The sequence below is a fragment of the Aspergillus stella-maris genome (assembly GCF_047715825.1).
Source record: "Aspergillus stella-maris strain CBS 113639 unplaced genomic scaffold BDV14scaffold_18, whole genome shotgun sequence".
NCBI lineage: Eukaryota > Fungi > Ascomycota > Eurotiomycetes > Eurotiales > Aspergillaceae > Aspergillus > Aspergillus stella-maris.
The window spans coordinates 245,407-265,733 of record NW_027396812.1 but is presented as its reverse complement, the minus strand read 5'-3'; the positions used below and the strand labels follow the sequence as shown (position 1 = coordinate 265,733).

The window sequence follows — 20,327 nt, the reverse complement described above, 5'->3', positions numbered from 1 at the left end:
GTGCTTACTTGTCGGCGTGGCTTGGGGGGTTGGAACTCAGCTTTCAGCCTTGGGGAAATTGGCAGGTACCGAGAATCCGATAATAAATATTTGTCTAGCTGAGCCAGCCGTGGTACTATTTGACGATGAAGGTATATAAGGCAGGTTGAGGAGCAGCAGTAAGAAAAACAACAAGCAGCAACAACTCCCTCAACTCAACACAGTGATTTACCCCTTCTTCAGCATTCAAAGATGCGTTTCAGTGCCGGTTTACTTCTTCTTCTCGCGGCCTTGTCCGTTGATGCCACTCCGGTATCAAACTCCAGCCATGGAGGTAGCAGTAAGGCTGTTTACGTCTTGACGAACAACCCCGATAACGCAGTCATTGGAGTTCCCATTGAGAAGGACGGGCTCCTTGGATTCGGCAAGGTCGCCAGCACTGGTGGTATTGGCCAAAGTGGTGTGGATGCCGATGGGGTCCCTGCTGGCCCAGACTCGCTGTTCAGTCAGGGTGCCGTGACTGTTGCAGGAGAGGTATGTACCAACACTTGTTTATGAGAACCTACCATTGGCGCGGTATCTAACAATAATCATTCAATATAGTACGTCTTCGCCGTCAACCCCGGCTCCAGTACCCTGAGCATGTTCCGCGCCGACCACCACGACGCATCAAAGCTCACTCTCGTCGGCAAACCCGCCTCCATCCCAGGCGACTTCCCCAACACCGTCGGTGCCTCTATCAAGAACCGCCTCGTCTGCGTCGGAACAACCGGCACCAGAGCCGGTGTATCCTGCACTACCTTCGGCCGCGATGGTCTAAGCGAGCTAGACGAGCTCCGCCCCATCGACCTAGGCCAAACCATCCCAGCCGTCGGTCCCACAAACACCCTCTCGCACGTCCTCTTCTCAGCCGACGAGTCATTGCTCTATGTCGCAGTTAAGGGCGACGGAACCGAGGAGAACATCGGCTTTTTCGCCGTCTACCCCGTCAAGTACGGTTGTTCACCAGATACAGCGGCCTTTATCCCCAGGGAAGGTGTGAGGACCGCCGTACCAGAGACAGGCGTCCTCTTTGGCGCTGTCGTTGTTCCATCTAGCGAACTCATCTTCGTCACGGACCCTGGATTTGGCGCGACAGTGCTTGAGATTAATCGCGAGACTTACGAGGCGATCGAAGTTGCAAGGGCGACTGTCCCCGACCAAATGGCAATCTGCTGGGCTGCGTACAGTGACGAAACCAACAGTGTCTTTGTCACTGATGTCGCCGTTAACCGCCTTGTCGAGCTTGATGCGACTGACGCTAGTATCCTGTTGACAGCCAATCTGCCCAACGATGACCCCGGCTTGATTGATCTGCAGGTTATCGGACGTCATGCCTATGCGCTTTCTCCTGGCAACGGAACTACAGATGCGGCTATTACAGTCTTTGATATTGAGAAGGATGAGCAGGTGCAGAGATTGAGCTTGAAGGAGTTCGGGGCTGGACCGGCTGCTATGGGGATGGGCTATTTGGAGCTGTAAGGTGCTTGATGAGCAATCGACAAACACTCTGCTGCTGTATGCCTTCTCTGTTATGTGGCATAATGTGGTCGCGTCATCCTGTCTCTACTGTTTGCTTGAGTTTTTTTTTGCTTTTTGTATGCTCTAACATCCATAGCTAGCGAGCTCGCTTAATATTTGTTCTTATATGTAGTGCTCACGCGACCATGACCCGTACCTGTCTGTACCCGTGTCCTTTGAAGTTGAACAATTTTTAAAACAACATCAGGTATACTTACTCAGGAAATACTATAGATGCCTAGCTCTGATATTTACGCCTCGACCCCAGCCCGACTCTTATTGCGCTCTCTTCTTCACCGTCACGTCGATCCCATACTGCCTGAAGAACCAGTAGTTCTCCGTCCTGAATCTCTTTGGATCCTGAAGTTGAAACTGCAAAGGGATACGTTAGCGCTAATTAACTGGTAGAATTAAGCTGGGCAACTCACCTCATAGATCATAAGCAAAGCAGGAACAATCTTCTTCAACTCCAGCAAGGCAATGTTCTTCCCAAGACAGATACGCCGTCCAGCACCGAACTATAGGTACAGCATCATATTATTCCATATCCCCTTCATTGAAAGGCGTTTAGATATCGAGACTTACCGTCAAGACCGCTGCCTCCCTCTTACTCTTCAACCCCTTTGGCACCATCCACCTATCTGGATTCCAACTGTCCGCATCCTCCCCGAATGTCGGTTTATGCCGGTTAACTACATAGGGATTCATACCCACCACCGTGCCTTCAGCGTAGTACCTCCCGCCAATCAACATTCCACCCTTCGGGACGATTCGCTCAAAGGGGAGACAGAAGGGTGGATGCACGCGGAGGGCCTCGAGGATGACGGCGTCGAGGTAAGGAAGGTCACAGACGTCTTTGTATGAGGGATAGGGCTTAGAGAAGGTGTTGGCTTTATCGGCCGCAACAAGTTCGTCGCGGAGTTTCTGGAGAGTTGTTGGATTTGCTAAGAGGTTGTACCATACTGTGCGCATTACGACGGCCACAGAGTCGGACCCGGCTGTTATGTTTGAGAATGTCCATGCGTTGACGAACCTGATACAAGTCAGTCAGTCAAGTCAACATATATTCTTTGACGAAACATACCAAGGCGGCAGCGAGTTGTTTGCCTGAATCTCCATGAAAGACGAGAGCATATCTCTATTCCCACTCGTAGTAGGCTCGATATCCCCTGCCTTTTGGCCCTCTTGTCTCTTCGCAACGAATTTACCCACAATACCCATGATGGAAATACCAGTTGCGCCTTGGAACATAGTAACAAACGAGTTCTTGTTCCACGCTTCGTCGGCCCATGGGATTTGTGTAAACTGGTCCAACCAAAAATCATCCATCTTCAGCATGAGAGCGTCTAATATGGTAGAAGCTAGAGTTCAACTCACCGGGGCAGCGCTCTTCAAAAACATCCAAACAGTATTCAACATCCCATTGACGTCCTCCCCCCTTTCAAGAAACCCATACCTCTTACTAAAGGTCAACGTCCCCATAACATCAAACGCAAAATACTGCATCCAGTGCGCGAGATCGAATGTCTCTTGACTATGCACAAATCGCTTATCAATTTGCTCGGTCATAACGTCGAGCGTTTGATTAATGAACGTTTCGAGAGGCAGGACCTTGGATGTCGAGTATAGTCCCGCAATGGGCGATCGGAGAGATTTGTGGATTTCTTCGTTTCGGCTGCTGAATACGGCGGGTAATGCACCGTTCTTCGTCCAGGGGGCGAGTGTTTTGTAGAAGTTGCTCTGTGTGTACCTCATTATCAGCGCCTGCGCAATTCTCTCCAATCCCCCCATAATTAGTATAAGGGGTTGTATACATACCTTCGGAACCCCCATCCTAGCAGGATAAACAGTCGGAATCCATGCTGGATCCGCTAATGAAACCATATTTGGTCCCAGCCGGACAACATCGCCATATTTCTCGTGGACGGCAGAATGGATTTCGTGCGCGCGGCCTGTATTCACCCACGAGACGCGCTGGAGGTTTGTGAATCGTGCCCAGAAGGGACCGGGGATGGAGCGGAGGCGCCAGTATCCAGCTACCAATTGGAACACGGCGTAGGCTATGACGAGGACAGCCAGGGCTTGCGGGATGCCGAGCCCTACATTGGCACTGAGGGTACTGAATAGACTCATCTTTGCTGCGCGCGACAAGAGTCTCCTAAGACGCTGTAGTGCACTGGGCTTACTCAAGGCAGCCTACTATATTATCAGAATCAAATCGTCCTCTTTCTATTACACATTATGAGTTCTTTCTATTTTGGAACCCCTACTCTTCCCCACCTCAATATCATACTCCAGCTATAGTCTAGCTAGACGCAGTATACACCGGACAAATACACGCACCGACTCGCTTAAACTAACCACACTACCCACCCAATCCCCGAGACCGGGTCTACCGGGTCTAGTCCTGCCTGAAGAAGTGGCTTGGAGGCTGAGGCTTACTCTCACATCGCATCTCCGTGAATATACTCCGGCCTCCGCCTCCGTAGACATAAGACAAGCTACGGCAAAGTGGTGATCGGCGATCATCCGGCTTCTGCAGATGAGGTTAGGTCAGTCAGCTTGGGCCGGAGTTTTATCGCCGGTTCCAGCTGTAGGAAGGGAGCTGCGACCGGAGGGAGGCGGAGGTCTTATTTCCGGTTTTTAAGTATACGAATACTGTAACTCCGAGGTTTGCATCGTTGATGACTCTTGAGTCAAACATCGCGTTTCTTGGGAGGGGAAATGTGTGCTTGTGGCGAGCCTGCGCAGAGAGATGAGGAGGGCTTTCATAGCACAGGTCGGAGCTATTTAGGACGGCTTAGGGCTCCACTTCTGTACCTACAGTGCTAAGCCTACGCAGACAGGACACGACTTGAAGACATGGAACAATAAATTTAACTCAAGACTTGATGAAATAAACATTATGTAAGAACTACAGACAACAAAGGTATCACAGAATCAACATCATCACATCAATCACAAGTAAGGCTTGACCTGCGTCTCATTCCACTCCCAGAACTTGGCGGCCATTTCCTTGTCCTTGAAAAGGTCTTGACGGGGGCAGGCGACTCTTCCGGGGTGGACAACTACGTTGTGTTAGCAATAAACCCGTGGGAGAAGTTCAGAGTCAGGTGTACATACTCCACTCCTTAGCAGCGATTTCAGTAGTCACGTCAGGCGACAGACCAGCGTACAGCTGAGTGTACGCGCCGACCTCGGGCTTGTTGGCGATGAGTTTCTAATGTAGTTAGTAACTGCTCAGATGTTCGCCAGAAATGTGATAGTACTCACAATGGCAGTCGCCATAAATTTGTTCATGTCCCTCTGCAACCCAGTCGTCGCAATACCAGGGTCAAGCGAGATGCTCACGATCCCATCCTCCTTGCCGCGACGCAGCAGCTCGAGCGCCTGCATGATAGTCCCGGCCTTGCTGCGACCGTACTTTACACGGGCATTTTCATCGCGGTGGTAATCGAGGTTATCAAAGTCAATAGCCGGCTTAGGGGCCCACCCCACAGCATCAGACGCAACCCAGACAACACGAACCGAGTTAGGTGGCTCCTGCCTCGCCGTCTGAGCAAGAACAGGATAAAGCAGCTTCGCGAAGAGATGGTGTCCGATATTGTTCGTTCCAAGCTGCAACTCGTAGCCCTGTGTCGTCTTTGCACCTTCGGGCGGGAACATAACGCCTGCATTGTTCCAGAGGACATTGAGCTTTGTCTCCTTAGCGAGGAACTCGTCGGCTGATTTGCGGATTGTAGACAGGTCTGAGAGGTTGAGACTCAGCGCCTCGAGCTGGCCTTGTGAGTTGGGGTTGCCCTTTTTGATGTCTGCGATTACTTCCTCGGTCTTTTTGGCGTTGCGGGCGGCAAGGTACACCTTTGCGTTCTTTCTGTAGAGGAAGGTTGAGAGGAGGAGGCCGTAGCCGGATGTTGCGCCTGTGACGATGAAGACCTACCAGACGAACGTCAGTTTATGGACCTAGCAAAAGCAGCGGCTAATCTTCGGATGAAAGTAGCTCACCTTCCCAGACTGATCCGGCAAATTAGCCTCGGTCAAGGGAGCCTGGCGACCAAATACCATGATGGATAGCACAGAATACAGAAGAATAGAGACAAGGGTTCAGATTGGAAACTGGAACGTGGTTGACAGTTGACAGACAGCCATAGTCCGCGTCATGAGACATGCCAACTTCATATAGTCCGCGCTCAGGCCCGATAAGCAGTCTACATTGGCCCCTTGGGCCCTTCCCTTCCCTTCCACTCCATCGTCTGCATGCGTGGTCCGACGGGCCCGCAGATCTGATGCCCCCACCTTGACGTTAACTAGTGGATAATCATAGATCAATAGGCGCTGCACCTCGGCTTTAAGAGGTCTTAGGACCTAGTATTAGCTCTAGTCCCACGGTAGTACCGAGCATTGAGATCTCAGGTTACTCCGAGCCTCCGGTTCCTGGGGGGATTCCCTTCCCCAGCCACAGCTGCCACATCCGCTCTCTGTGGCCTTCACAAAGACACTCAGGAAAAATAGCCGGAATATGAGAGCTCACATAGCTACCTGACTGTCCTTGACTCTCCGTCTCAACTGGAAAGCAGCGGAGTGGTCGTGACGTGTCCGGGCAGCAAACCGGAGATCAGATTCCGGTCGCATTCCCTTTGATGGCTGGCAGCTACTCGGCCTCTTGGCGCCGGAGGTTCTTTGTCTGCTAATAGTGTATGATGATTTGACTACTGTAATATTTGCGAGCCGCCAATAATGGAAGTCTATCTTATCTTAACGAGAAAGGGTGTCTATGGATGCAGAAAGTTGCGTTGGAATACCCTCTCTGACTTAGAGCTGTCCGAGTCACGGCTTTGCTGGCATTCCCATCAACAAGTGCAGGCACTCTTGTTTCGCTTTCTCAACCATGTTGTGCACGTCAAACTCCCAGACCCGAGAATAGCTCGCCCAGATCTCAGCAAAGCACTTGTCCGGGTCTTGACCTGTCTCGGGATTCTGCCACATGCAGACATCGCCTACCGCGCGCGAATCGCGAACCGTGGTTTGCGAGCGCTGTAGTCGCGCGTTGCTATATGCCTGGAATGCTGCTCGGATAGCCGCACTTTTCTCGGTAGTTGAGCCTAGTTTGATGTTCTTTAATGCCGTATCAAGGGTTGTAGTCAAAACCGCCGCATCTTCAACACCCATCGCCGCCCCAGACGCAAGGAACGGCGTACTCGCGTGCGCTGCATCCCCAGCCACACATACACGTCCGGACGTATAAGTTTTCGCTGGGTGCTCTGACATATCGAATATCGCCCATTTGGCAGGTCGGTCGGGAAGTAGGTCGATGACGCCCCGAATATCGCCCTTCCAATCTTTCAAAGCTTCCTGCGCTTTTTCTCGGTAACATTGTTCGGCCATTCTGCTGCTGTCTGGCCATTCGCAGCGCATCTTGCAGAAGAGGATTGTATTGACGAGGGTGTTGTTTGCTACCTATATCTCCATCAGTATTCGTCGATATTTCGTTCCTGAAGATCTCATCGTACCGGATATGTCACTGTGTATGCGCCTGGCCCAACGTGTAAACAGTGGCTATGCCCCTTATCCTCGCCCAGCGCCGCCAGCACACCCTCAATAGGAAGCAGTGCGCGATATGCCACCATATGCGTGAACCCTGGATACGCTGCAGGATCATCCTCGCCTAACATTATCTGTCTCGTACGTGACTTGATGCCGTCGCAGCCAATTACTGCGAATATTCAGTATATCCTTTCGACGGTTTGAGGGTGAAACGCACCAGCATCAACCTCCTCCACACTCTCATCCGTAAACCTCAAAACCACCTTCCCCTTCACTTCATCATCCACATACCCCTCCAAAATCTTCCCAAACTTCACTATATGCTCAGGAATTTCCCTCCCCAGATTCTCCAAAAACGCCGCTCTCAAACACCCATAATAATCCGGCTTATCCGCCGGGATCTGCCAGCTGGGCTTTTCACCCTCACCATTACCCTGCGCACCCTTTGTAAACCCATCAAAGTACCTGATAAACGGATACTCATTTGGCGCAGCAACCCTCATTAATGCTCGTAGAACAGCCGGCGAAACAAGACTCATTGCCTCCCTTGCGCCGGACGAGAACGAGAATCCGGCGCTTGTCTCTGTGAATTTTGAGGAGCGCTCGTAGACTGTTACGCTTATTCCGCGGTGGATTAGACCCAGGGCCGTTATTAGGCCGATTATCCCGCCGCCTATTATTGCGATTGTTGGTGAGTCGGGGTTGGAGGGGGTTGTGGTTTCGCCATGTTGTTGGGGGTGTTGTTGTTCGTGGGTTGGTCGTTCTGCAATGCTTGTGGTCTCGACTTTCGTTTCGACAGCTATGCTCTGATCGCTTAAGGGGACTGCGCCTTTGGCTTGGGAATCACCTTGTGTCGCCCCAGCATAGAATCTTTGAAGTTTTGAAAGGATTGCACCCATGACTGACTGACTGACTGACTGACGACCTTGATTTGAACCGGGGGCCTAGCACGAGCGAGGTACGAGCGAGGTAAGGTTGATTTTCGACTCTGACTGGCAAATCCTAAGGTACACTCGATTTCTCTATGAATCAGAGTTTGGAGCCTAGATCGATAGCTATCCGTACTCCACCGCCACCGAGACCGAAGCTATCGGCGCCATCACACGGCCCGGAGTAATTCAGGTGCACGACCCTGAATCCCTTCCTCCGAGATGAATGCCCAGGCACGGCCCTTTTCTTTTTCAGCTTCAGACCCACTTATCATTGCTTTCTATGGAAAGGCTCGTTTGTACGCGCTTGCTGTCTGAAGTATGCTCCGGTATTGCGGCTGGGGGCATGCATTGATTGAGCTGGGTGAGCTCCTGCGAACAGGTGTTGCAGATGCAGGGTTGCTATGCAGGAACCGCTGGTTGGAAACTTGAGGTTATTACCCATGTGTGACAAGTATATTCTGTATTATTCATACAGCTTGGGACATGCATTTTGCAGCTTACCGTGCGTTATCACTTTATCTTGCTGTTCATGATGTACAAACTCTAGAATACTGTGCGGTGAACCTTGGAGACATCAATCCATTTACCAGGAACCTGGCAGACAAGTAAATATGTAGATTTCAAGATTTATGTGGACGTATGTATATTTCAGCGCAGTCGGACCAGTACCCCGCGGCCATTATCTCCAAACAAAGCTGAACTTCGAAAGGCTGAGAAGCTGTGTAGAACGAGTAAAAAATAAAAAAAAAGATAGCCTGTCACGGTCAGAATGTTACCCCCAAAGCTAAACCCCAACCTCTAAACTAGTTACCTAGCCGTTACCAATCTCTTCAAAGTAGATCGAGTTTCCAAGGTCCTTCAAGCATACCCCTCAGCATACAACCCACCCGCCAAAAGCGCCATAACAACCGCATTCCCAAAGAAAAAATAAACCTCGCACTGTTTCCCATCCTTAAGATCAACATTCCCCACCAAACTAATCAAGGTAACCGCCGAAACAGCAGCCCCAGTAAAAAAGTACCGTCCAAATTCCGCCATAACGCCCGACGCAAGAACAAGAGCAGCATACGAAAACGCCATGCCGAATAGCACAGGTTTGGAGTACCCCTGGATCCGAACAGCCAAAGATCCAATTCCGCTCTTGATGTCCTCGTCTACATCGGCGTGCATGTAGATCGTTTCAACGCAGATGTTGGCGATGTACACTGCGCCGGAGAGGAGGAGGTTCGAGTAGAGGAGGTTATCCGGCGCAGATAGGATATCGTACCCGATTGTCCTTGAGGCATTGAGGCCCGTCGCAACATATAGAAAGGCAAGGTAGCAGAGCGCGTAATTCGTGAACCTCTTCAAGAAGGGATAAATGATTGATCCGGCAAGCGCAATGGGGATATGGCCCGCAGGCTGGTTGGGGAAGAACGTCTTCGTGAGCGTCACGGCGAGGCCTGCAATACTCGCTGCCCAAAGACAGGCAGATGTTGTCGTGACTGCACCCCTTGGTAAAGGTCTCTTCGCGCACCGCTCGACCTTGCTGTCGAGGTCTTGATCGGCTATATCGTCGACGACGCACCCGTAGGCGCTGTAGAGGTAGCAGAGAGGTAGCCACTGGAGGCAGGCATCGAGAAGTTTTTCATGGTGAAGAGATGAAACGGCCGCAACGTGCAGAATTGCAACGAGGACAGGGAGGTATGAGACGAGCACGCCAATGGGGAGGTATCCGACGCGAGTGAGTTCGACGTAGGGGACGAACCAGGCCGGGACGGCGTCGAGGATCCAGGATTTGGAGTGCATGTTGACGAACAACGAAGTGGTATATTGTAACGAATGAACTGAGCCAGGAAGAGGCGTGTTAATGTTCTGTTCTAGCACTATGCGTTCAAACACGGTGACGACTACAATAGGGTATTTCAATCGCTATCAACCCCTCCAAACCACGAGCCTTAGGCAGAGCCCTGCGTCTCCGGCTTAGAGGTTAAGAACGGAGTATCGCCTCGGCACGACCACCGCAATAAACCGGACTATCCGCTCGGTGACGATGAGGCCCACGGTCTCGGGCTGACGTGGCGGGGCTGAGGATATCGGTCAAGTAGGAGTTATTGATTCCTAGGTCGCCCGTATTGACTAGAATCCTTAGAGTGAGAATCATGAAGAAACTCCGAGTGATAGTGAGGTAGGCTATACGAGGGATCCACCGGCTTGCGTCTGCCCTGTACAGAACGAGTGGGGGTGTTGTTGGGGAGGGCATCGGAATGCGTCCGATGTCAGCATAGGAACAGGAAGCGATGGGCAGAGAGGACTCGATAAGGTGTTTATGCAGGGACTTTGGTTGAACAGTATAGGGAAGTACAGACTAACGACTGGATAAGAGGATGATAGTCTACAAAAAATTCCAGTAAAGGTGATGTAGAAGTTTATGGCATGTATTGTGATTAAAAGTTCTATGAACAATATTAGACTCTCATCTAGAGTTTAGAATGTAGATCCTCTATAAATCTAGTTCCCGTTCTTAATGTCATCGGCGATCTTCTCAGCAACCATGTAGCACGAGCTCTGGGGGTGACCCGGAGGCAGAGTAGGGAAAATACTGGCATCCACAACACGGAGCTTGTTGACACCGATAACTCGCGCCTGAGAGTCAACAACAGCACGAGGGTCGCCTTCCTGGCCCATAGCGCAGGTACCAGCAGGATGGAAAACAGGGCTCATGACAGAGCGAATGAAGTCGAGGATTTCCTCATCGGTCTGGACGTCGCTGCCGGGAAGGTATTCGGCGCCGATGGTGATGTTGGTGGCGGCCCACGCCTGACGCAGACGTCGGACGGCAGTAACGGCAATCTCGCGGTCAACGGGGTGCGTGAGATAGCCGAGCTGAATGACAGGAGGGTCCTGGGCGTCGTCGCTGAGAATGGTGATGTTACCCCTAGACAAGGGCGAAACCAACGCAACACCAATACTGGCCCACTGCTGGTGATCGCCAACAAGCTGGTCAGCAGCGCTGTGCCACCCGTCAAGAATACCGTCGACACTAAGATATTCGAGAGTTGGCCAGTCTGAGGGGAACGCACTCAACGCCTGTTTCGCTTCGTTGGAGAGCAAGTTCTCCGGGATCCGTTCCCAGCCGAGGACTCCAAATCCAGGCGAGGTCAGGGGGCCCTGCTTAACCTTATACTGTTCAACGGCTTGAGCGGCGGCTTGCGGATTCTGCAGAAGAAGGCTTGTGGTCTCGACATTGACTTCGTGGACAACACCGAACATGGGATGATCCCACATGTTCTGACCGACGCCGGGCGCGTCCTTAATGACAGGGATATCAAGGCTATCCAAAGTCTCCCGCGGCCCAATTCCAGAAATCATGAGCATTTGCGGCGACTGGAAGGCTCCAGCAGAAAGGATAACTTCCTGTCGCGCAGAGAGTGTATATCTCCTTCCTGAGCTCTTAACCCGGACACCAGTGGCAGTCGTACCATCAAAGTCAATCTTCATCGCCAGGGTATGAGGGTAAATCGTCAAGTCTCGAGCATGTCGAAGGAAACTAGTCTCTGAGGAGTCGCGGGTCTGGTTGCGGGGATTGATGGTGACAGGGGCCCAGGACGATCCGTTCAAACTGCCACTGTTAAAGTCCGTGTCGGGCATGATACCGAGGGCTTCCAGGCCCCTATCCAACCAGGTCGAGAAAGAAGATCCGTAGTTTGGCCATGTTACGTGGAGGGGGCCACCAGAGTTCTCGAATGCGCCGGGATTGTAAGATACACTGGCGTTGGGGAAGCGGCTTGTGGCGTTGGCAGGGGTCAGGGTAACGCTCTTCTTGAAATAGGGGAGGACTGAGTCCCAAGTCCAGGAATCATCGCCGGTGATGTCGGCCCATTCGTTGTAGACGCCTTTTGTTCCACTGGTACAAGGTCAGTTTATGGAATCGCACAGTCCTTTCAGTGGATACTTACCGTTGGTAGACCATGTAATGTCTCGCAGAGGAACCGCCCAATGTCCTTCCTCGCGCATACCGAAGGGCGCGATTGTCTCCTTCCTATTGCCGATGTCAGTACTTTCATGCGACTGGTCTCACGATCCCGTCGCAAGCTCACCTCAAGGGGCAGAGTGTTGAAATTCCAGTCAACGGTGGAAAGATCAGTAGGATCAGTGCCAGTGTTGGCTGCACCTGCGAATCCAGGAATCACGTTCGGAGGACCACCCTCTTGCTCGTAGTATCCTCCAGCTTCGATAACAGCGACACTGAGTGAGGGATCTTCAGCCAGGCGCGCGGCGATTGCAAGACCGGAGGTACCACCGCCCACAACTACATAATCATAAGTCGCATCGGTACCAAGCTGGCCTTGAATGACAGCGAGCGAGGGCGCGACAAACGACGCAAGAGCGAGGAGGAACGCGCGGCCCATGGTGAACGGTAGCGACAAGAAAAACACAGTAGGTGATGGAGCTCTTCATAGTGGGCTTGCGACGACATCATATACATTCGCAGATCGATCGTAACCTGATCTACAGAACTATTTCCTTCTATCTCTAGTCGCATATGGCCCCGGAATGGGTATCCTGGTCTGCATCTGTCAGGGGCACAGGATGCATTGGACAGGTCACAGTGGGCGCTATCGGAGTAACTCCTTAACTTCTTCAGCTGGTGAGATCCCTTCTGACCGATCTATCGGCTCAAAGTCAAGCTTTGATCGAACGATGCGTCCAATCTTGGGGCTGAGTGGTGAGGCAACCCGGCCCGGGCAATAAAAACTCCGCTATGGAGCCCTAAGGAGTCGCGGTGTAGTGAGTCCATCTCCCCACCGCGCTTACGATCCTTCGACTCAGAACGTTCTCTTGGATCTTGATAAGCCTGGTTCGGTTACTATTGCTTCTTGTCTTGTCCTGGGAACCCGGGGTTCGGGATTTCTATGCCATTGTTGCTGCAAACCCACTAGCTCAATATGGGGGCCTGGGACGTCATCATGAGATTGTATTGTGTAGAATGCAATTGAGATTGTCCTATTGATGTGATGAAATGTATTGGTCGACTTACCTTGTAACTCACCTTGACAGAGGCTGTCTCACTAGGAGATCATCATTCTCATCGCATCCGCGAATCAATAATTGCTTCGGCATGTCCCGATGAACATCAATTCGAGCTCACTGTAAGTCCGCAATCTCAAGTCCGGCCGTCCAATCGGGCTTACAGACAGCGAGGCTGAAGGACGCTGTATGGCCCCAAGGGCTTATCTACGCGAGTCTGTTATAAAGAGTATACGCATATACTCCGCTTGTAGCTTTGATAACTGGCCCAATACATACCTACTCACCGGGGCAGTCTCCCTCGTCCCATTCATTCCTTTCCTTCTTTCCTTCTACTCTGCAAACAGTCCAACATGCCAATTCAGACTCTTCTGGCCTTTGGGCCCCAAAGCCTCTCGTTTAATAAGCTGGCCCTAGACAAGCTTCGACATGACATCAACCACAGCAAATACCGCGACTGGATTCAGGAGACCATCGCCAACCTACCGACATACTGGACGGGTTTGTCGGATGCAGTACCTGAAATTGGCGAGCTGGTGCCGGGTCAAGAACGACTCCAAACTTTACGGACACTCCTGAGCGATGCTGGTAACATTGAGGGAGAAATCTGCTTGTCCAACATCATACTCACGCCACTTGTGGTGCTCACTCAGCTGACAGAGTTCGAGCACTATCAATCACAAAATCCTGTCCACAACGGGACAAGAGCAACCGGTTTCTGCACCGGACTGCTCAGCACATTTGCAGCCGCGAGCTCAAATACGACACAAGGCCTCCAGCGGTATGGTGCCGTGGCCATCAGGCTTGCCATGTTAATCGGAGCCCTCGTCGATGCGGAGGAAGCGCGCCAAGATATCCTTGGGAACGGAGAGTCAGTGTCCTATTCTGTGGCGTGGACCAACGACAAACAAGAGTCAAAGCTGCACGAGATCCTTGGCCGTTGGCGTCCAGAAGTCTACCTTTCCGTCCGATATGATCGTGCACGAGCAACACTTACGAGCTCGGGTCGAGCAGCATCCGCCGTGGCAGGAGAGCTGCGAGGGGCCGGGATAACAGTTGCAAAGGTAGGACTGCAAGGGCGCTTCCACGACCCATCAGAGGCACGAAAGGCGCATACCGATGCATTGGTAGATCTTTGTGGTCGGACGCCCGAGCTTCAGTTCGCCACCAATCCGTCCATGGACCTCGCATACAACCACACCGACGAAAGAAGTCTGCACGAAGTTGCTGTCCGCAGTATGCTGGTTCAGCACTGTGACTGGTATGGCACCTTCACTGCTGCCTATCCACAAGAGGATGCACCGCGAGTTGTGTCGTTTGGCTCTGAGAAGTGCATCCCACCATCGCTCGCTCGAACCGTAGCGCAGAGCCAAAAAAAGCCACAGCAAGCGCCTGAGAGCTTTGCTGGCATCGACCCGGAGAACACGATCGCGGTTGTTGGCATGTCGATCAAGACAGCTGGAGCAGACGACCTCGACGAATTTGCCCAGATGCTGCGTACTGGCAAATCCCAGCACCAAGAAATCAAGCCCAAGAACATCGAGTTCAACACACCATGGCGCGAGGACAAGGGGTCGCGAACTTGGTACACCAACCTTCTCAAAGATCGCAATCAGTTCGATCACAGTTTCTTCAAGATGAGCCCTCGCGAAGCTGCCGCCATGGACCCTCAACAGCGACAATTTCTGCAGGCCGCCTACCAAGCTGTCGAACAGTCAGGATATTTTTCGCACTCAAAGAACGCCGCAAATATAGAACCAGAGAAGTCAGTGGGTGTTTATGCCGGCATTGCTACGACTGACTACGACCAGCACGTTTCGTGCTATGACCCCAATGCGTATACGGCAACTGGCAACCTACGCGCCTTCCTTGCCGGCAAGGTATCTCACCACTTTGGCTGGACGGGGCCTGCGATGACCCTGGATACCGCTTGCTCATCATCTGCAGTCGCCATCCACCTTGCTTGCCGTGCCATTCTAGGTGGCGAGTGTGCTGCCGCCTTGGCTGGTGGTGTTGCAGTGATGGATAGCCCTTTCTGGTTCCAGAACTTGGGCGCGGCCAGTTTTCTCAGTCCGACCGGTCAGTGCAAGCCCTTTGACGAGAAGGGTGACGGGTACTGCCGTGCAGAAGGCATCGGATGTGTAATGTTGAAGAAGATGAGCGCAGCGATGGCCGACAACGACCAGATCCTTGGATGCATCGCTGCCACTGCGGTCCAACAGAATCAAAACTGCACTGCCCTGGTCGTTCCCAACAAGCCTTCACTGGCGCCACTGTTCCGCCAGGTCGTTTCCAAGTCCGGTATCGCTTCTTCTGACATTTCGCTTGTCGAGGCTCATGGCACGGGAACTGCAGTGGGCGATCCAGCTGAATATGCCAGTATTACGCAGGGTCTCGATGTTACTGCGCGGTCGGAGCCTCTGTACCTCGGGTCCGTCAAGGGACACGTCGGCCATACAGAGGCTGCAGCTGGTGTTGTTTCTCTGATCAAGGTCCTCATGATGATGAACGAAGGCTTCATTCCCCCCCAAGCCAGTCACGACCGTCTGAGCCCGCGGATCGCCGCTCCAACAGACAAGATGCAAATCAGCACTTCTCTCCGGGAATGGAGGAACCCTCGAAAGGCGGCTCTTGTCAACAGCTACGGAGCATCCGGATCCAACACGTCAATGGTCGTCCTCCAAGCTCCTAAGCCATCTTTGCCGGGTAAGCACAGTGCCACTGTACAAGATGGGCTGGCTCTCCCTTTCTGGATATCCGGGACAGACGACAAGGAGATCGCTGCATACTGCTCCCGGCTTGCGGAGTACGTTCGCTCAAGGCCTTCAGTCGAGGTGGCTGATATCTCCTTTAACTTCAGTCGGCAGTCAAATAGGAATTTGCCCAGGCAGCTCCTCTTCAGCTGCCGTACCACATCTGAACTGCAGACGATGCTCTCTCGCGGTGAATCAACCCCCAGCCAAGTCGTTCCTGCGGAGCGTCCAGTCATCCTCTGCTTCGGTGGTCAGGTCTCCACGTTTGTTGGTCTAAATAGGCCGGTCTACGACAGCGTGGGTCTTCTGCGCCAGTACCTGGATGAGTGCGACAAGGCAATGACAGCTATGGGTCTCGAGAGTATCTACCCCGATATATTCTCAACCAGCCCAATCCAGGACACGGTCAAGCTTCAGTGCCTACTGTTTGCAATGCAGTACAGTTGTGCTCGATGCTGGATGGACTCCGGTGTCTCGAGCAAGGTCGCCGCTGTTGTCGGCCACAGTTTCGGTGAGCTCACGGCCTTATGCATTTCTGGCGTCCTCAGCATCCAGGATACGGTCAAGATGGTCGCTGGTCGTGCTCGTCTCATTAGGGATCAATGGGGCAGCGACCGAGGTGCTATGATGGCGGTTGAGGGCGACGAGAGCACTGTCAACCAGTTGCTGGAAGATGCCGCGAAGGAGACGACTTCCGATCACCCCGCCAGCATTGCATGCTACAACGGACCACGCAGCTTCACGCTTGCTGGACCTACTGCGGCCATTGAGGTGGTAAAGGAGACCCTTTTTAGCAAGTACCCATTCATCCGCCACAAGCAGTTGAACGTGACAAATTCCTTCCACTGCAGTCTGGCTGATAACATCGTGGAGCCCCTTACCAAGCTTGGGGAAGAGTTGACATTCAATGCACCTGCCATTCATATTGAGCATTCCCAATCCTCTCCTTCGACGGGTGCACGACCGCCATCTACCTTTGTCGCCGACCACTTGCGCAAGCCGGTGTACTTTTACCACGCAATTGAGCGCCTGGCACGAACCTACCCAGACAGTATCTGGTTGGAAGCAGGGTCCAATTCTACGATCACCGCAATGGCAGGTCGTGCTCTGCGTCCGGCAACTGGCGTCAATGTCACATCCAAGCACCATTTCCAAGCGCTCAACATCACCCACGGCGGGCGAGGCTCAGATAGTCTGACAGAGACCACTCTGTCACTATGGAAAGAAGGACTTCGGGTGTCATTCTGGCAGCACCACTCTTCACAAATGGGACAGCACGCCCACCTTATCCTTCCTCCTCGTCAGTTCGCCAAGACGCGTCACAATCAAGATATCATTCCTGCAAAGTCCGATCTCAAGGCAGTGCAACAGGGCCACGAAGCAGACAATGGACTGTGGACTTTTGTCGGGTACGAAAGAAATGATAAGAAAGAGCCTCGTTTCCGAATCAACACGCAAACCGAGAAGTATCTCGCCCAGGTCGAGGGCCATGTCATGGCTCGCACTGCCGCGATCTGCCCTGCTGGTCTGGAGGTTGACATGGCTATTGAGGCACTTTTCAGCTTGCATCCCGACTGGGCCGAAAAGCGGTTGCAACCTATGCTGGCGGACATGGTCAACTCCGCCCCTGTTTGTCTTGACCCATCCCGAACATTCTGGTTGAACCTCTCCGCCACAGACGACACCCACACGCTATGGAAGTGGAACATCACCAGTACTCGTGAGAACAACCTAGCCACCCTTCTCCATGTTAAAGGATCCCTTCATATCCGCTCGCCAGATGACGCGATTTACCGGGCGGAGTTTGCGCGACTGCAACGAATGGTGCCACACCGTCAATGTCTCGATGTTCTTGAAAAGGCTGGCGGGGCGCTTAGCGACGATGAGGAGGATGTTCATGTCTTGCAGGGGCGCAACGTGTATCAGGGCTTCAGCGACGTCATTTCATACACCGACCTCTACCGCAGTCTCCGGCGGCTGGTTGGTCGTGGCAACGAAAGTGCCGGGTGCGTCTTGCGCAAACGTTCCAACGATACTTGGCTCGATGTTCCTCTGAGTGAATGTTTTATGCAGACTGGTGGTATCTGGGTCAGCTGTATGACAGACCGCAGCCCAGATGATGTCTTCATCGCCACCGGTTGTGAGCTCTGGATGCGCTCTCCATACCTGGCCAGCGCAAAGGCCAAGGAAGATGGGGGCCCTGAGCTCTGGCATGTTTTGGCTCGCCATTCGCGTGTTAACGACAAGGTTTACCTGACCGATGTCTTTGTCTTTGACTCGCGCACTGGTGCTTTGACTGAAGTCATCATGGGTACCAAGTTCAGCAGGATCCCAAAGACTGTTATGCGCAAAATCCTCACTGAGTTTGTCCCGGGACCCAACAACGTATCCTCAAGGGAAGCCATGAAGGACACGTCGTCTATCACCCAGCCAAAGGTGGCTGTACCCAGCAAGAAGGCGGGCAAGAGCCAGTCGAAAAGGCCAGACATCACCTCTCAGGTCCAACAGCTTCTGTCGAGTGTCTCTGGTATCGAGCCTGATAAGATCAGTTGCGACGCAGAACTAGCAGATCTCGGCGTGGATTCATTGATGGCGATGGAATTGGCGCGGGAGGTCGAGATCGTTTTCAAGTTCTCCCCAGACCACAACGATCTCCTCGAGGCTACTACCGTGGAGAAGCTGACAAGCTACATTTCCAACTCTCTACCTGGTTCTTTGGCTGCTTCTGTTGAGGCAGATGTGGCTTCTGAAACCGACTCAACTGGGGATTCTGATCCGTCCACCCCGACCGAAACCAGTTCGAACGACGGATTCCGGGAGCCGTTCATCAATGGCGACGATACTGATATCTCGTCTCTTCCAGAGGGTGACAATGTCTTTCTCAAGCAGAAGCCGAGCATGGAATTGACAAACAGTCCTGCGGACCGAGAGGAGATAGCAGAACAGTACGTCGCCCGGTACTCGGCTGGGTTCATTCCTCCAGTTCCGTCGCGGTCGGCGAGAAGTGATCGAGAGAAGCGCGGCTCTGTCGTTATCATCACTGGTGCGACAGGCAGCTTGGGAGCCCACTTGGTGGCCAGCTTTGCGCGAAACCCATCGGTCCGCACCGTCGTTTGTTTGAACCGGCGCAGTAACACTCCGGGGAAGCCTCGACAACTTGAAGCACTCTCATCACGCATGTTGGAGCTAACAGAGTTCGAGTCTACCAAGCTCCGTATGTTGGACGGTAGCACCGCCGAACCACATTTGGGTCTACCTGCCGAGGAGTATACCTGGCTAGCCGAGAATGCCACTCATATCGTCCACAACGCATGGCCAATGAGTCTTGCACGTCCCATCCAGACGTTCGTTCCACAATTCCAAGCGCTGCGCAACCTGCTCGATTTGGCCGGCGAAATGGCATGCAACCAGGCTCACAACGGGCTGCGCGTCGGCTTCCAGTTCGTCTCTTCGATCAGCGTTGTGGGCTCTGCCGCTCAGCAACGCGTCCTCGAGCAACGTGTCGATCTCGGCCATACTCTCCCACTCGGATACCCAGAGGCCAAATGGGTCTGTGAGCGTATGCTCGACGAGACGCTTCACCGGTATCCACAGTTCTTCCGCCCCATGGTCGTTCGCCCTGGTCAAATCACAGGTTCAACACACACGGGCATCTGGCCGAACACTGAGCACATGCCGATGCTCATCAAGACCGCCCAAGCTCTTCAGGCCTGGCCAGATCTCGACGGTCCTCTGCACTGGGTCCCCGTCGACACGGTCGCGCAGACAATGACCGACCTTCTCCTCCCCGGCATCAAAACCAGCCATGGCACTGTTCAGCAAGAACCCCGCGAGCGAGACGCATACCCAGTGTACCATATCGACAACCCTGTCGGCCAACCCTGGAAGGAAATGAGTTCCGTGATAACGCGCGCCCTCTCAATCCCATCAGACAGGATCATCCCCTATCAAGACTTCCTCAACCTCTTGCGCTCTTCACCGCTCGATCGCGACCGCGACATCCCCGCCGCGAAGATAATGGAGTTTTTCACTCGGGACTTCGAGCATATGGCCTGCGGCGGACTGATTCTCGACACGACGCTCTCGCAGCAGCATTCCAAGGCGATGGCGTCTCAGGGGCCCGTTAGTGCGGAGGAGGTCGGACGGTATATGCAGCGGTGGAGGGAGATGGCTTGGATAAAGTGACTACCTTCAGGCACGTTCTTTGAGTATAATAGTATTTGGATATATGATCGTTTTGTGTTTGGCTTTATTGTTTTGGTTCTTGGTGGCGTTTGGGCTTGTGCGTGTTTCGTCCTTGTGCAGATAGATTAGTAATACACGCGCTCCTTTAACTATGTGCATAATTTGATGTCCGCACTAACTCCGTCCTCCTCTGTATCGAATGCCCTTTGGACACTCCAGTCACATTGGATATAGATTTTGGCTGTAATTGAAGTCCTATCTCTCGGTTATGCCTTTGTTGGTATGTGCTATGCCGGACGTGACGCTGATAGATCGCTCGTGAGGTAGGAGGTGGTGACAGTAAGTATATATTTCCTCCCACACC

The 20,327-nt window shown here is 52.8% G+C and overlaps 7 protein-coding genes across 7 annotated transcripts; 2 read left to right on the top strand and 5 right to left on the bottom strand.

The window, feature by feature from the left end:
• Positions 1 to 231: 231 nt before the first annotated feature.
• Positions 232 to 1,500, top strand: BDV14DRAFT_198781 (uncharacterized protein; the record flags this gene model as incomplete). The annotated part of the gene is made up of 2 exons (XM_073773039.1): positions 232 to 513; positions 583 to 1,500. The coding sequence occupies 2 exons, from the start codon at positions 232 to 234 to the stop codon at positions 1,498 to 1,500; spliced, it is 1,200 nt and encodes a 399-aa protein (XP_073629623.1).
• Positions 1,501 to 1,518: 18 nt separating this feature from the next.
• Positions 1,519 to 3,763, bottom strand: BDV14DRAFT_170987 (cytochrome P450). Its single transcript, XM_073768314.1, has 6 exons — positions 3,358 to 3,763; positions 2,917 to 3,279; positions 2,624 to 2,844; positions 2,125 to 2,572; positions 1,968 to 2,057; positions 1,519 to 1,911 (listed from the first exon to the last, which is right to left on the bottom strand). The coding sequence occupies exons 1-6, from the start codon at positions 3,670 to 3,672 to the stop codon at positions 1,816 to 1,818; spliced, it is 1,533 nt and encodes a 510-aa protein (XP_073629622.1). The 5' UTR covers positions 3,673 to 3,763; the 3' UTR covers positions 1,519 to 1,815.
• A 630-nt stretch (positions 3,764 to 4,393) lies between these two features.
• On the bottom strand, positions 4,394 to 5,678 carry BDV14DRAFT_170985 (uncharacterized protein). Its single transcript, XM_073768313.1, has 4 exons — positions 5,545 to 5,678; positions 4,813 to 5,475; positions 4,663 to 4,759; positions 4,394 to 4,607 (listed from the first exon to the last, which is right to left on the bottom strand). Exons 1-4 carry the CDS (start codon positions 5,602 to 5,604, stop codon positions 4,498 to 4,500), a joined length of 930 nt encoding a protein of 309 aa, XP_073629621.1. The 5' UTR covers positions 5,605 to 5,678; the 3' UTR covers positions 4,394 to 4,497.
• A 543-nt stretch (positions 5,679 to 6,221) lies between these two features.
• Positions 6,222 to 8,076, bottom strand: BDV14DRAFT_38350 (FAD-dependent oxidoreductase). The gene is made up of 3 exons (XM_073776662.1): positions 7,301 to 8,076; positions 7,050 to 7,252; positions 6,222 to 6,996 (listed from the first exon to the last, which is right to left on the bottom strand). Exons 1-3 carry the CDS (start codon positions 7,980 to 7,982, stop codon positions 6,367 to 6,369), a joined length of 1,515 nt encoding a protein of 504 aa, XP_073629620.1. The 5' UTR covers positions 7,983 to 8,076; the 3' UTR covers positions 6,222 to 6,366.
• A 552-nt stretch (positions 8,077 to 8,628) lies between these two features.
• On the bottom strand, positions 8,629 to 9,984 carry BDV14DRAFT_170982 (UbiA prenyltransferase family). Its single transcript, XM_073768312.1, has one exon. It carries the CDS (start codon positions 9,801 to 9,803, stop codon positions 8,874 to 8,876), a length of 930 nt encoding a protein of 309 aa, XP_073629619.1. The 5' UTR covers positions 9,804 to 9,984; the 3' UTR covers positions 8,629 to 8,873.
• Positions 9,985 to 10,415: 431 nt separating this feature from the next.
• On the bottom strand, positions 10,416 to 12,437 carry BDV14DRAFT_170981 (GMC family oxidoreductase). Its single transcript, XM_073768311.1, has 3 exons — positions 12,095 to 12,437; positions 11,954 to 12,036; positions 10,416 to 11,901 (listed from the first exon to the last, which is right to left on the bottom strand). The coding sequence occupies exons 1-3, from the start codon at positions 12,404 to 12,406 to the stop codon at positions 10,506 to 10,508; spliced, it is 1,791 nt and encodes a 596-aa protein (XP_073629618.1). The 5' UTR covers positions 12,407 to 12,437; the 3' UTR covers positions 10,416 to 10,505.
• Positions 12,438 to 13,193: 756 nt separating this feature from the next.
• Positions 13,194 to 20,119, top strand: BDV14DRAFT_38340 (uncharacterized protein). Its single transcript, XM_073776661.1, has one exon. It carries the CDS (start codon positions 13,379 to 13,381, stop codon positions 19,961 to 19,963), a length of 6,585 nt encoding a protein of 2,194 aa, XP_073629617.1. The 5' UTR covers positions 13,194 to 13,378; the 3' UTR covers positions 19,964 to 20,119.
• The last annotated feature ends 208 nt before the right edge of the window (positions 20,120 to 20,327 follow it).